This window comes from Myotis yumanensis, unplaced genomic scaffold (assembly GCF_028538775.1).
Source record: "Myotis yumanensis isolate MYYU_CA2020_CCGP unplaced genomic scaffold, mMyoYum1.0.hap1 SCAF_14, whole genome shotgun sequence".
NCBI lineage: Eukaryota > Metazoa > Chordata > Mammalia > Chiroptera > Vespertilionidae > Myotis > Myotis yumanensis.
This window is the reverse complement of record NW_027223765.1, coordinates 26,399,992-26,415,507: the sequence shown is the minus strand read 5'-3', so window position 1 is coordinate 26,415,507 and position 15,516 is coordinate 26,399,992. Positions and strand designations below refer to the sequence as shown.

The 15,516-nt window shown below is 50.4% G+C and overlaps 1 protein-coding gene across 1 annotated transcript in view; it reads right to left on the bottom strand.

Annotated features, from left to right (window-relative positions):
* Positions 1-15,516, bottom strand: part of BFSP2 (beaded filament structural protein 2) — a 46,042-nt gene that overhangs the window by 19,172 nt on the left and 11,354 nt on the right. The window contains exons 2-4 of the mRNA XM_070391161.1: positions 8,109-8,191; positions 3,799-3,955; positions 2,172-2,333 (exon numbers count right to left, since the gene is read on the bottom strand). Coding sequence (XP_070247262.1) covers positions 2,172-2,333; positions 3,799-3,955; positions 8,109-8,191 — 402 coding nt within the window. The remainder of the gene's footprint in view (positions 1-2,171; positions 2,334-3,798; positions 3,956-8,108; positions 8,192-15,516) is intronic.

The window sequence follows — 15,516 nt, the reverse complement described above, 5'->3', positions numbered from 1 at the left end:
CAGAATTGGTGAAGACCCAGCTGGGAATGTTCTTATTGGTCCTTGGGGCAGGGGAGTGAAGGGGGCAGGAGAGGACAGAAAGTGAAAGGTCCTCCTGGTTTTCTTGTGGAGGGTTTTATATATCTCATGGTTCTCAACCCTGGCCGTGCATTAAATCAGCTTACAGAGCTACAACGCCCTGGCTGGGTAGCTCAGCTGGTTGGAGCATCGTCACAAAGCACCAAGGTTGCGGGTTCGATCTCTGGTCTAGGTACACACAGGAATCAACTAGTGAATGCATGCCTGGGTGGAACAACAGATTGCTCTCAAATTGCTCTCTCTCTTTTCCTCCCTCTCTGAGAGAGAGAGAGAGAGAGAGAGAGAGAGAACCCGGCTGGTGTGTGTGGCTCAGTGGTTGAGTGTTGACCCATGAACTAGGAGGTCAGGGTTCTATTCCAGGTCAGGACACGTGTCCAGGTTTCAGGCTCGATTCCTAGTAGGGGGCGTGCAGGAGGCAGCCAATCAATGATTCTCTCCCATCATTGATGTTTCTTTCTCTCTATCCCTCTCCCTTCCTCTTTCTGAAATCAATAAAAAAAAGGGGGGGGGTGGGAAGAGAGAAAGAGAGAGAGAGAGAGAGAGAGAGAGAACCACAAAGTCCCTCTCCTCCTTCTGATTTACTTGGTCTTGGATGGGGCCTGGGGGTGGGCCCTTTTGAAAATGCTCTGACATAGTTCTGTGCAGCCAGGGTGGAGAAGTGCTCCATGGCAACCCAGGACGCAGGAGCAGCCCCCTTGCCTTGCCTCACGTGGCTGCCTTAGTTTTCACACTTCCTTCACACTGTCCTCCCTCTTCTGCCCTTTCCATCCTCTGCCTCAAAATCCCAGTCATCCATGGGTAGGGGATGGAGAAGGAAGAAACCCTGTTCATTCTATTTCTGGTTAATGCCTTTATTATTTACGAAGTTTAATAAAAATCATTTTCTTCCCTGAATAGAATTCATACGACTTAAGAAAAACTCAAGAAATACTCAAAAGCAAGAAAAACGTTTCAAAGTGTTTGACAGGCCCCTCACTTAAAGACAACCACCACTAGCACCATGAATGCTGTAGTGTGTTCTTTCTAATCTTTCTGTGATGCCTAGTTTCTCTGTTTGAATGCTTTACCCTACTGTATACACCAGGGTTGGCACACTGTAGCCCGCAGGCCAAGTCCAGCCCACCTCCTGTTTCTGTAAATAAAGTTTTATTGGCACACAGCCACACTCACTTGTTACTTATTGTCTCCAGCAGCTTTCACATCACAGTGGCAGAACTGAATATTGCGACAGAGGCCATTTGGCCCAGAAACCTAAATATCTACCGTCTTGGTCTTTGCAGAAAATGTTTTTGGCCCTGGTATGCACCACTCTGCACTCTCACGCTTATTGCATGCATATTTCCCAGGTTGTTATAAATGCTTCACAAATGTCACTTCCCATAACTGTCTGATATGTCATTGCACGGTTGGTCTTTATCCTATTATTAAACATTTATGTGTTATTTCCCCAAACGTTTTCACTCTTGTAATGAATGCATCAGTGAGTACACTTGGATGTACACTTTGCTTGTATTTTCAATATCTTTAGGACAGTGTCCAGATTATTCAACTGGTAGGTAGGGGCATTATAAGACTCTTGATTCATATCACCAAATTCCTTATGCAAACGGGTCATAGAAGTGCTTTCTGAAATATAGGTGAAAACCTCCTTCTCTACACACTCGCCAGCATTATTATTATTATTATAATTATTGTTATTATTATTATTATTACTAGAGGCCAGGTGCATGAATTTGTGCACGGGTGGGGTCTGCCCTGCCCCGCCCCAATCAAGACCATTGGGGCTGGGCCCGCCAGGGGGAGGGGCTGTGGACAGTTGGCTGGCCGGCCCCACCCCCTGGTTGAACTCCTGGTCGAACTCCTGGTTGAGGGGACAATTTGCATATCAGCCTTTTATCATATAGGATAGAATTATTACCATTTTAAACATTTTCTGTTTTTAGACAGGCAAACAACAAACTGTTATCTTAATATGCATTTCCTGTATGTCCACTGGGACAGCTGCACTTTTCCTTTGCACGTTGACCGCTTTTCCTCTTTGCTTGGCCTCCTTCCGCGCAGGGCAGAGTGGAGGTGCGGGCCCTACCTCTCACCTTGGCTTGGAGCAAGGCTCCTGCTTCCACCCGGTTCTTTTCAACATCTCTCTCCCAGTGAATTCTGATCGCCTCAAGGATGTCATCCAGACCAGCGCCCAGGGGGACGTCCACCTGTTCCAGCTCAGACACTGCCAGCTGCTTACACAGCACTTTCACATCCTGAAAATGACAGCGCACACAGGTGAGTTCCGCGGGCAGAGAAGGCCTGGCATTGTACTCAGCAGAAGCCCTGTGGGCAACACTTTTTTTTTCCTTTTAATATATTTTTTTATTGATTTTAGAGAGAGAGGAAGGGAGAGGGAGAGAGATAAAGAAACATCAATGTGAGAGAGAATCATTGATTGGCTGCCTCCGGATGCATTCTAACCAGGAATCAAGCCTGCAACTCGGGCATGTGCCCTGACTGGGAATGGAACCAGCGATCTTTCGGTGCACAGGGTGATGCTCAACCGACTGAGCCACACCGGCCAGGCTGTGGGCAACACTCTGCTTCTCATTCTGCTAAAGCCAAACGTGGCGCTTCACAGCCACTGGGGGAGCCCCTGCTCCTCTTCCCAGCACAGGGGCTGTGTTCTCTTTTCCCAGGATGCATTTCTCCGCTGGTTTCACAAGCCCAGGCCCAAGCAAAATGCCAAATAACTAGCTAAGTAACGACACAGAGTAGGCAGCATTTCATAAAGTCAGAGTAGGCTGAAAGAGCTCTGAGGATAACTCCACAGTTACTGTTTTACTGTCCGGGAGTGTGGAAAACTCCAGCGCCAAGAGCAGGAGGAAGTGGGCCTGGTTCCTGGTTTGCTTAAGGTCGGAGAGAAGAGGGAGCTTCCTGACATGAGACTGTTACATGGGTTTTCACCTTTTCAACTGCAAGCACTTTAGGCCTCAGGTCAGACAGGGGCACGAGGCAGGTGGTCTAGGATCAGTGTGGGGCTGGACCATGCCGCCAGGGGAGGTCCCCTCCGTCCTGTCACTCAGGGATCTGACCTCATTCCACTAACGAGTGTGTGCAGACCACAGCCTGGCTCAGAGTTATTCTGTGCGTCCTGTGTAGTGAAGACAACGTTCTGGAGTTGAACGCCTTGAGGTACGGGACGCGCCCTCAATTCAACACTGGTGCCATCCCTCGAGAGTGCTTGGACCTGCTGCCTCCCCCAGTTCTCAGAGCAACCTGGTCCTGAAGCCTTTTGAGTATGAGACATCTTGCTAGCCTGACCCCTACATTGGGACTGTAAGCATTTTACCAGCCCTGGGCAAGTGACATGGAGAGGCCCAGGTGAGCTACCATCACCTATGTTTTCTTTTAGTATTATTTTTATTGATTTTCAGAGAGAGAGAGAGAGAGAGGAAGGGAGAGGGAGAGAGAAAAACATTGATGTGAGAGCAGAACATTGATTAGCTGCCTCCTATACCTCCTTCTCCTCGGGTACCTCCCCCGCCACACACACACACTGGGGGTCGAGCCCACAACCCCTGCGTGTGCCCTGACTGGAATTGAACCAGCAGCCTTCTGGTGCATGGGACGATGCCCAACCCACTGAGCACACCAGCCAGGGCCCATCACCTGTGTTTTGAAGCTCGGCCAGACAGGTGAGTAAAGCCAACCCAGCGTCAGCCCAGCCCCACCTACCTCTTCATAGCTCCTTGTCAGAAAGCCAAGCTCTTCTTTCAGGCTTTCTATTTGACTTTCCAGATCCATTGTTGTCAAATTAGCTTCATCGATGACTTTATAGAGAGAGTTAATTTCCTCTTCCACGGCCTTTCGAAATGGCTGCTCATTTTCATATCTGCAGATAAAGGAACTTAATCAGCATAGCTAGGTGACCGAAAAGAGAAAATAATCTCTATATATAAAAGGCTAAGTGTTCGTCTGACTGGTAGCTATGACGTGCACTGACCACCAGGGGGCAGACGCTCAATGAAGGAGCTGCTGTGACCCACACTGGCCATTTAAAAATAAACGGTACCACGAATCTGGTGCCGACAAATCAACACTCAGCTTCCCCCAAGTGGGACACAGGCCCCATCACCACCCGGTAATGAGAGCCCACCAAATCGCTGCCGAAGTTGCCGAGACCTCATGGTGCAAAATGCAGCCCATAGCCCAGCCTCGCCCAAAAAGGTCACTGTGGGTGCCAGGTAATGACATCACGTAGCAACACCTGGCATCCTCTCCCTAGCAAATAGCCTTCTTGGAATTTCTTCAGCCCAGAAACCTGACTTGCTTTAAGCCAGGTGGAAACATTTTACAGTTTAACCAAATGTTTGTGAAGCATTTTTCCGTGCCTCATCTCATTTGATCCTCACAGAAGTCCTGGAGTAGGTAGGTAGGAGACTTGGTGGAATACTATTTTCTCTTTATTAGCCAGAAAACAGAGATTTAAAAAGTTTAGAAACTTGACCCAATTGAAAAGAAGTAAGAAATGGTGGACCTTGAAAATGACTTCAGGTTTTCTCACTGTGCAGAATATAGTCAAACACTGCTGCAGTTAAATATTTTACCCTTTGTTCTCCCTGCGTGATCTACAATAATAATCTGCTTTGTGTTGATATTTATTGCTGTGTTGCTGACAATTACCTGAAAGAGAAGTTGGGGTGCTTCACTGGGCTGGAAAAAGTTTAGCGAAATCGGAAAGCAGGTCTAATTAAGCAAGTTTATTCTATATATAAAAGGCTAAGTTGACTCGTGCATGTGTGATACATATAAAGCTCTCACTGGTGCCAGTTGCATGTGTGTGTTTCGGTCTGTCATTATCGATTGTGAATTTGGTTGATACTTTTATTATAGAGAAAGGGCGAATAGCGATATTAAAATATTTCTTCTAATTAATTTCCTTTCCATGTGCACAATCCGTGCACCGGGCCACTAGTCAGATTATGAATGTCACCAACAGGCCAATTGTGTGCTAGTTTACAGTGAATGTTAGAGATCACTTTTCCAGCAGCATCAAGGACAAGGTGAATGCAGCTGTTGCATGTTGATTTGTTACAATGAGAATAACTCTTGTCAACTTCTGATAACCTGGCTTAACGCGGGGCCTGCCTTAAGGGGCACTGGAAGCATGGGCCTCTAGGGTGAGTTCAGGAGTTCAGGGGTCAGGCACCGTCATCACCCTTCCCACCTGAAGATCCTTTAGCAACTGGTACCGAGAGTCTGCCAGGTACCGAGCTATGTACCAATGACCCCAAAATGAAGACTGTGGTTTCTCTCTCCAAAGAGCCCACATGGAATTTCAGGACCATGACTGCCAACTCAAATGCCTTCAGGGGCCAAGTGGCCTGTGTAGGTGAGGGACCATGGCCAGGTCTGCGCAGCAGAGATGGCGGTTTGTATTTCACCTAAAGGGGCGCTGCTGCTCAGCTCCTTCGGTCACTGCTGAGTGGGAAGGGTATGCCGTTTCTCCTCAAGGAAATGGGAAAGCTGGATTTAGATGTGAAATACCCAGAGCTGTCAAACTCACAACTTATTCAATGACACACATGCTCACACACGTGCACACACTCACGGGAGTCTGAAAGCGCCCACTCTGAGCTCTTCCCATCTCTGGTTGACACAGGGCCTTCTTTCTAAAAAGTACCCAGCATCTTTGCCCATGTCTCCCCATGTCACTCCTTTCCGTCCATGGCCTTCTCCCCAGCTGTGCCACTCAGCCAACGTTCACAGCTTACCTTAACCCACTCACAGAAAGGAGAAATCTCACACTCCTCATTCCAGAAAGCATCTTACTGTCTTGGAATTTTAAAGGGACTTTAGCATTCAACTATTCTAACTCCTACCCAGTGACAGTCCCTTGATGGCATTCTTGATAAGTGATCACGTAGCCTCTGCTCGAATACTTCCAGCGACAGGCAACTCATCACCACTCAAGGCCACCATTCCATTTTTGGACAGTTCTACATATTGTAAATTTTTTTCTCTCAAGAGCTTAAATCTCCATTCTTTTTTATATTTTATTGATTTTTACAGAGAGGAAGGGAGAGGGATAGAGAGTTAGAAACATTGATGAGAGAGACATCAATCAGCTGCCTCCTGTACACCCACCACTGGGGATGTGCCCGAAACCAAGGTACATGCCCTTGACTGGAATTGAACCTTCAGTCCGCAGGACAATGCTCTGTCCACTGAGCCAAACCCGTCAGGGCTAAATCTCCATTCTTATACGAATCTGCCAAGTACTGGGTCTCACCCTTTGGAACAACCAAAATCAGTCTACTTCTTCCTTCTGGCAGTCCCACAACTATTTACTAGTAGAGGCTGTCTCTTATGTTACCCTCTCATTTCCCCTCCCCACCTCCCACCTCTCCAAGTCTTTGTTCCTCTGGTTATACCTTCCCAGTTCCTTCCTCTATTCTTGACATAAACTGGTTTCCACATCCCTCATCATGGAGGGCAGGGGCTATATGACCTTTCCCTCTTTGTATCCTCAGCACCCAGCTCCAGACTCCAGACATACCTGTGGGATGAATATAAATGCTCTAATTGGTCTTACCCCCTTCTTAAAATGTGATACAGAACGCAAAACTCCAGAGTCCCGTGGGACTGTCTGCCCCTTTGTTCAATCCCTTTAATGCTCTTCAGCATGGACCCTAAGATTTGCTTTGTGGGTTTTTGTTGGCTTGTATGTTTGTTTGTTTGATCTTGACCAGCTGTATTTGCTGCTGACTAATACTGGGTTTCCCCCTGAGCATTTTTCTCAAGAGCTGCTTTAAGCCCAGCTTCCCGGTCCTCCCCGGGGCACGTGGTATTTGAGCCGCAAAGTAGGAGCTCATATTTATTCTCTTTCAGTGGCCGTGGGCCATTGTTCCAATGTGTTGGGATCATCTTGAACCCTGGTTCTGTCACTCTACTCTTCACCCCTCTCCTGGTTTGTATCTTCTGCCGTTTGGCCACACCTGCTTCCAGGCACCTTGCAGTTAAAAGTAGTAAATGAAAGAATGCAGGACGGAGCCCTGTGGCATCCATCAGAGACCTCCCTCAGGGCGGACCTGCATCTTGGATCGGCACTTGGGAGACGGTTTCTAAAGCATTTTTCTAGTGTTTTATGTGTAGGATTAACTTTTCTATCCAAGTGTATTCTTTATGAAGATTGTATTCTTCTTTTGTTTTTGTTAATCCTCGCCCGAGGATATTTTCCCATTGAGTTTTAGAGGATGGAAGAGAGCGGGGGAGATACACAGAGAAACACGGATGTGAGAGAGACACACATCAGTTGGTTGCCTCCCAACCAGGGCGGAGGATTGAGCCTGCAACCAAGTCACATGCCCTTGACCGGAATCGAACCTGGGAGCCTTCAGTCTGCAGGCCGATGCTCGAGTCATTGAGCCAAACCGGCCAGGGAGAAGGATTGTGTTCCTATCAACACTTCCTCCTTTTGGGAACAAGTCCTGTCCTTCCAGCGAAATGAAAACCCACCCCTGTGACTGGGCTTGGTCCCTGCTGCTCCAGGTTGGAAGAGTCCCCCTGGGGCCTCTGGAGCCCTGCTTGGCTCACCTCTCCAGGGAGCCTGGTCCCTCGGGATGTGGTCCATTCAGCAAACTCTCTGAGCCCTCGGGGCCACGCTTGTGTCTGTAAGGAGGGTTTGGGCCTGACCATCTTGGCCACCATTCAATGACACACATGCTCACACACGTGCACACACACACTCACGGGAGTCTGAACGCGCCCACTCTGAGCTCTTCCCATCTCTGGTTGACACAGGGCCTTCTTTCTAAAAACTACCCAGCATCTTTGCCAATGTCTCCCCGTGTCACTCCTTTCCGTCCATGGCCTTCTCCCCAGCTCTGGATTCTTCCCAGACCGTTTCCCCACCCAGCCTTCCATGTGGCCGGAGGAGAAAGCTGCAGACTCCAGAGAGCATTGCCCGAGTCCCCAAGAGTCTGGAGGTAACAGGGGGCGGGGGGTGGTGGTTGGGGGGGCTCCCCCCTGTGGCAAAACATTACCTGTCTTTAAAGGCATCCGCACCCGCCTGGATGTTCTCCGTCCGCAGCACGAGCCGGGCGTTTTCCAAGACGGCCTCGCCCACCTGGAACAGTCACACAGCAGAGCAAGGTCACAGCAAGGCCAGCCCTGCTCCCCGCGGAGACTCCTGCCGGGCACAGGGGCTCAGGGCACCTCTGTGTCCCTCTTGGAAAAGGGGGGGCGGAGGATAAAGCTCAGAACCAGGGTGTATTTTTTCTTTTCTTATCGTCACCTCAAGACATGTTTTTATTGATTTTAGAGAAAAAGGAAGGGGGAGAGAAACATCGATGTGGTGGAGAAACATCCATCGGTTGCCTCCTGCATGTGCCCCAATTGGGAATCAAACCCGCAACCAGTTGGTGTTCAGGACAACATTCCGACCAACGGAGCCACGTGGCCAGGGCAGGATGGATGTTTTGTGTTTTTTAAAAAAATATATATTTTATTGATTTTTTACAGAGAGGAATAGATAGTTGGAAACATCGATCAGCTGCCTCCTGCACATTCCCTACTGGGTATGTGCCCGCAGCCAAGGTACATGCCCTTGACCAGAATCAAACCTGGGACCCTTGAGTCCGCAGGCCGACCCTCTATCCACTGAGCCAAACCGGTTGGGGCAGGATCTGGATGTTTTTAAAGCGCTTTAGAGTTGGATTTTTGGAGCAAAATGATCACTCCACGGTAGACTTGTTCACAGCCTTCCTGCTTTACTGTTGATTAGTACCAACCAGGGGCTATTCAAGCCTCAAGTGGAGGCTAATTATAGGCTCTGACTTGCCAGAGTGCAGCTGGCTGGCTGGGTTCCCCATCCCCTTCGCGGACGGGATCCTGAAATGACCCGCAGTCCACCATGCAGCCACAGAGGGCCCTTCATGGTTCCCCTGCAGGCGCCCAGCCCAGCAGGGGCTACGTCCTCTCTGGTGTTAGCAGTGGCTCTGCCATCCCAGCGGTAGGAAGGGCCAGGCAGGCAGCGTGGTGAGGGCTGGGCCTTGGCTGAGGTTGAGCCTGGGCTGAGGACTGGGAGAGGCCAAGTCCAAAAGCAAAGCTTGGAGCCTGCAGTGGGACAGGGAACATCTTTGTTTCTACCTGGGAAAGCTTCATGAAATCCTCGCTGGGGCTGAGGATAGGAAAGGGGGAGGAAAGGGAAGTGCCTGGCCCATGGCCTGGTGGAACTGGCTGGTAGTGAGAGCAGATAGTGAATATTCCAGGAGTTTTATGAGCTGGTTGTGAAACACAGCCGTCATGAAAATTTTAATTGTGTGAACTTACAACTAAATACATTATTTCAAAAACACAGGTGATAAATACTCAAAATGCAAAGGTCATAAAAACCCACCGCTTCCTAATTATTTTACTAGGTGTTACTGTCATCTCTGCATATATAAGGGTGTGCTCAACGCTTCATCTAGTGACAGCATGTTGTTAGCTTGATATCAGCCATGGTGGGAATATTTACACCAGGGCAATTGGCAAGCTGTTTTATGCCTGGATTGCATAAATGTGAGCCCCACATTCTATTAAATACTTAACATTCATGACTTTGCTAAACGCCCTGGCACCCCTCTGATGTGGATTTTCAGCACACCCATCTTATAGATAAGGAAGCTGAGGCTCAGAGAGCTTAAGTAAGTTGCCCCAAATCACGTGGCTGGAGAATGGCAGGGGCAGAATGCCGAACCAGGTCAATGTGATCCCATATGTTGTCATCAGCTTTGGAAACTGAAAGGCACATCAGAATCCAGAGAGACTGCTGTGGAGGATTGCTTTCTGTCTTCCTCCTGTGATGTAGAGCAGCCAGGGCTACAGGTTCCTAGCTGGGCTACATCATGAGGATAAAGACGTGTCTTCCCTGGTGGATATGAAAATGTTGAGCAAATCAAACCAAACCAAACCACAGCCTGCGCATGGGGCCTGGGAAGGCTAGCAGAGGCCCTCTCCTCCTCCTCCCCCTCCTTATGCCCAATATAGAGCCAGAAATCCTACCCTCAAGGCGACATGATGTAATGCCAGGCCTCCTGTTAAAACCAGACACTTTGCCACGGCAGCAATAGTGCGAATTGCAGTGTGAGATTAGGTGGTTTGGGGCCTATCTCCTCAGCAGCATGCTTTATTTTTATTTATTTATTTATTTGAGAGAGAGAGAGAGAGAGAGAGAGAGAATGAATTTGTTGTTCCACTTACTCATGCATTATTTGGTTGATTCTTCTATGTGCCCTGACCCCCCCAGCAACCTTGGTGTATTTGGATGATGCTCCAACCAATTGAGCTACTCAGCAGTATTTTAAAAGAGTCACCAAAGTCTCATTAGAGTGAGAAACAGGAGGCCCCTTCAAAGCATAAATGCAGCCGAGGAGAACGGTTGAGGACCAGGAGCATGGGGGTCAGAGGTCATGGCAGGCTCCCATTAGTTCCAAGAGGGATGGTGCGGAAGGGGAAAGGGCAGGCTGACCACTGGCCTCTGTCGTCTTAAACTGCTCACCGCCCTGGTGCTGTCTTCCCTGCCCCTCCACGCGGAGGCTTCCTCAGCAGGCCTTGCACCTGTGGTTCCCAAAGTGTGGCCCCTGGACCAGCGGCAGCACCACCTCAAAACTTGTCAGAAATGCAACTTCTCAGACGCTAACCCTCTGCAAGTGGGGCCCAACAACCTGTTGTAACAAGGTTTCTAGGGGCTTACAAGGTGCACTAGACTCGGAGAACCCCTACTTTGCACCGACCTGCCTCCAGGCCTGCTCATGTCACCTCCCAGGGGAAGTCCTCCAGGTCCTCGTCTGTGTGGTGGCCTGGATCCAGAAGACCTGGTTTTACCATCTCACACCTCTTGCCCTTCCACCTGAGAAACCCACCCCACTTTAAAGCTCATCTCAAACACGGCTGCCTCTGGAAAGCTTTTATCTAAGATATATTTTTATTGGTTTCAGAGAGGAGTGGATGGAGAGAGAGATAGAATCATCAATGATGAGAGAGAATCATTGATCAGCTGCCTTCTGCACACCCACACTGAGTTTGAGCCCACAACCTGGGCATGTGCCCTGCCTGGGAAGCGAACGTGACTTCCTGGTTCCTGGGTCGATGCTCAAGCACTGAGCTACGCTGGCTGGGCTCGGGGAAGCTTTCTGGTCCATCCACCCCCTCATTCTCGCCCTCATCAGCACATGACTGTTTCCTGTGAGCCTGGCTCTGAGCTGCCTGAGGGGCATCAGCAGCTCTCCTGAGAGAGGTGGTTAGAAAGGGAGGAAGGCCAGGCCACGGCAGGAAGGCCTCGGGAACCGTGGAAAGGAGGTGGGATTTACTCGGAAGCCATGAAAAGGTTCTGAGCAGGCGAGACCCCTGACTCCAGCGGGAAGCGGGGTTGTGAGAGGCAGGAGGCGATGCTCAGGGCCCAGCTGGGGGGCTGCCCGGGAGATGCTGGCGGCTTTGGCCAGGGTGGTTGTAGGGATGGTGGAGAGAAGCCGACAGGCTTAAGACACATATTGGGGGTGGGACAGTTTTTGGTGATGAAGCAGTTGTGGGGAGAGTGAGCAAAAGGAATCGGGAACGGCCCGAGGTTTCCAGCCTGAGCTGCGCGAGGTGCACGGTGCTGACTCCTCCTTGGGCCACTCCTGCGTCTGAGCCCCGACCCCAGGCCCAGGCCCCTCTCGCACGCTCAGGACACAGTGGCGGTTCTCTTATTCTAGAGCCAGCTCTCCCTCTCACCACTTGGGCGGTCCCGTGGGGAGCTCTAAGACTTGCTTTCTTCGTCCATAAGACGAGGATGATGATGCGTCCCACCTCCTGGTACTTGGGAGAATTAAACGAGCCACGGCCTGAACAGCGCTTGGCTGCCTGCCTGGCGCAGTGAGTACCCCGTGAATGGCAGCCGCTGTTGTTATTGTTATTTGTCTTAATACAGAGCGGTTGTTCCAGGATTGTCAACCGGCCCGATGGGTGTGTGCAGCCTGGCCCGGTCCCCGCGCCGCCGCACGGGCGGTTGGGTGGAGATTTCTATCTGGCGGCTGGATTTTGTTCTTCGTTCGGTGTTTCCCGCCCACAGTCATTTTGAAAAGTCACTGGCACTCGGAGGATGAGGGTTGTTGCCCTTCGCACTGCCGTCCCCACCGGATGCAGTTGCTAAAATAAAAGGAGCTGGAGGTGGCGGGTGAGAGATTTGCCCATCCTGGTGTCAGAAGAGGGCAAGGACAGGCAGCATTTTAAAAAGTGTCTCCGTTGGGCCCCAGGGTCCAATGAATGCTGAGTTGGAGTTAAAGATAGTGGCATCCCAGCAGCCAGAGCTGCAGGCGTGGGGAGGAGGCAGGCTAGACGGGGCTCCTGGGAAATTAGGCTGGGCTGGCGCGGTGGCCTGAGGCGGGAGTCCCTGGAAATCCTTCTCACATCCGAGCGACTTTCACGTTTAGGACAAATGCTCAGCATGACTTGCTTCCAGCAATAACTAAACAAGAAGCTGTTACCTGTCCTCGTACCCCGGAGGCAGTGCGTCTCCACCCCGATGGCGAGGACCGTGTGGGACCAAGCCGAGCAGGGGCTTCTCCGAGCTCATGGTGACCGCCCAGCAGCCTTTCTCACAGACGTCACTCCCCCGCCCTGACTCCCAAGACACCTTTCTCCTGCTCTTCCTCCCGCCTCGTTGGCCATTTTCATTGACCTTCTCCTTCGTTGTCTTTTTAAAAAAAATATGTTTTTATTGATTTCAGAGAGGAAGGGAGAGGGAGAGAGACAGAAACATCAATGATGACAGAGAATCATCGATCGGCTGCCTCCTGCACGCCCCACACTGGGGATCGAGCCCACAGCCCTGATGGGGAATCGAACTATGACCTCCTGGTCGACACTCAACCACTGAGCCACCCCGGCTGGGTGTCCTTCATTAAGTCTTTCTTCATTACCCACCCTGGAATTTTTTATCTCTTTCTGTCTTTCCCACCACGGACCTATGTGTCCCCAGGGCAGACACCACCTCTCATTTCTGCCTCCTCAGCACCCAGCTCCATGCCTGGCACCAGCCTCTACTCCCATCTCTGAGGTGATTCTGCCCATATTGCTTCATCTAACTTCACTAGCCCAGGCTCTATTACTCTTGCATTTTAACTAAAAATGATCGAAGCCACACATACCTTTTGGTTAAAAACATTAAACAATATTGACGAGAACAGCTGGTACAGGAAAGCATTTCCCTGCCCACACCCGCCTCCCCCTGAGTCCTAATCCCCAGCACATACGACTTTTCATCTGTGCAGAGCTTGCCCCATGTTTCTACAAGTGTCTTGACTGCTTGAGGTGTCAGCCACAGGCGTCGGGTACTGACCTTCTGGCCAACAAACAAGACAGAGCTCACTCCCACGCCTCCTCCCTTTTCCTTACTTCGTTGGCTGTCTGGGTGACTTTCTTTTTTAAAAAATATATTTTTATTGATTTCAGAGAGGAAGGAAGAGGGAGAGAGAGAGAGAAACAACAATGATGAGAGAGAATCACTGATGGGCTGCCTCCTGCACGCCCCCTACTGGGGATGGAGCCCATAATCCAGGCATGTGCCCTTGACTGGGAATTGAACCCTGCCCTCCTGGTTCATAGGTCGATGCTCAACCACTGAGCCATGCTGGCCAGGCCAACTGGGCGACTTTCAATAGGAAGCTCTATTTCTCACTGTATCAGTTATGGACAGCTTCTTTCTCACACTCTCTCTTATAATCACAGATGTTTTATTTTCTAAGGTCAAAGGGAAGACAAAAAACCCAGTTTAATTACTAAATGACTCTACTGATGCCCGTGTGAAAGACAGATTCTTTCTGCTGAGAATTACGACGGCGGTGCCCCCGCCTGCCAGAAGCTATGGGCAGGTAGCCAAATCGTGTTGTATTTCCCCGCAGAGCGTCCGCACGCCTGCAGAACGGCATCAGCGAGTTACTGCCCTTTCCTGGTGCCACCCTCCCCAGGGCATGGCTGCAAACCCCATGTGCAACTACCTCGCCTCCCCACAGGCTTGAGCTCACATGTACAGCTCCTAACATGACGGGGCTGTTTCTTCTCTTGTGAAACGGGGCAGCTGTCTGCTGATAGTGCCAGGCACGTAGTAACCACGGAATAGATGTTTGTTCAATGAATAAGTGATATACGTTCCAAGAGCCAAACATGTGAAATAGCATCGAGAAGCCAATTCACAAGCATCAGGTTGGCAAAGCTTAGGGAGTTGAGGGTGTGAAGGACGTGGAGCCCTCACACGCCTTTGCTGGGAGGGTGAAATTGTGCAGCCACTTGGGGGGTAACTTGGCAATGCCATATGAAAGCGGGGTGCTGACCCGGGGCAGGGGCCGGAACTTTTTCTACAAAGGGCCAGCTAGGAGATATTTTAGGCTTCGTGGGCCCACAGTTGTGGTTGCACCTGCACAGCCGAGCCCCTGTAGGAAGGATGCAGCTGTAGGTGATTAGTATGTGGGTGGGTGTGGCTGTGTGCCAATCAAACTTGACTTACAAAAGCAGGTGGCTGGCTGGCAGTGGCCTGCCTCTGACCTAGAGAATCCCTCCTGGGTGTGTACAAGCAGGTGCATGCCCCCTCCTGTTGTGATAGAGGAATTTGGAAGCAACCTCCATCCACCAATAGAAAAGCACAGAACCTGTGGTATACCCACAGTGGCATGCCACCGCTGTCAACCCGGGCACATCTCAAAGCCACAGTGCGGAGTGGAGACGGCAAGTCAGAGAAGGAAATAGTATGTGATGGTTAATTTTATATGTCAACTTAGTGGGGCCATGGTGCCCAGATATTGGGTCAAATGTTATTTTAGATGTTTCTGTGAGGGTGTTTGTGGATGAGATTAACAAACAGTACACTGTCTAGACTGCGGGTGAGGAAGGAGGTGGGGCCAATGCGTGTCCACAGCCTCCTTACAGGTGACGCTAATTACACCACAGACCGAGGGGCTGCCTCGGATGAAGCCTTTTCCCACTCTTGTTATTCTCTTTTAAGTCTCAAAAGAACCAGGGTCAGGATGACAGACAGGAGATTAGGGAGCTGGTCCAGGTGTCTGGTGAGTTGAGATCTGAGGGCAGGCAGGAGAGGGTGGGGGGGAGACCGAGGACCCCTGACTCCATCCTCAAACTCTGACCTAAAACCCAAAGCCACAGAAGATGCAACTGAAAGAGAAAAGGAGGGGGTTGGTTTCTCCCAGCACAAAAGAAAGCAGGAGAGAATAAGAACAGACATGCTGGCTAAGATATGCAAAGCCTCAGGGCAAAGTGAAGTTTCATGGTTGATTTATAACCCTCAGGACATGGGGCGCTGTCTGCGGGGGCGGCATGAATTGTGTGGCTGGCCCCTCGGGGCGGTGACTTCCCAGTGAAGGGATAATTATAGGTACACAGTACTTGACACAAATAACATTTGCAGCTGGGTGACTG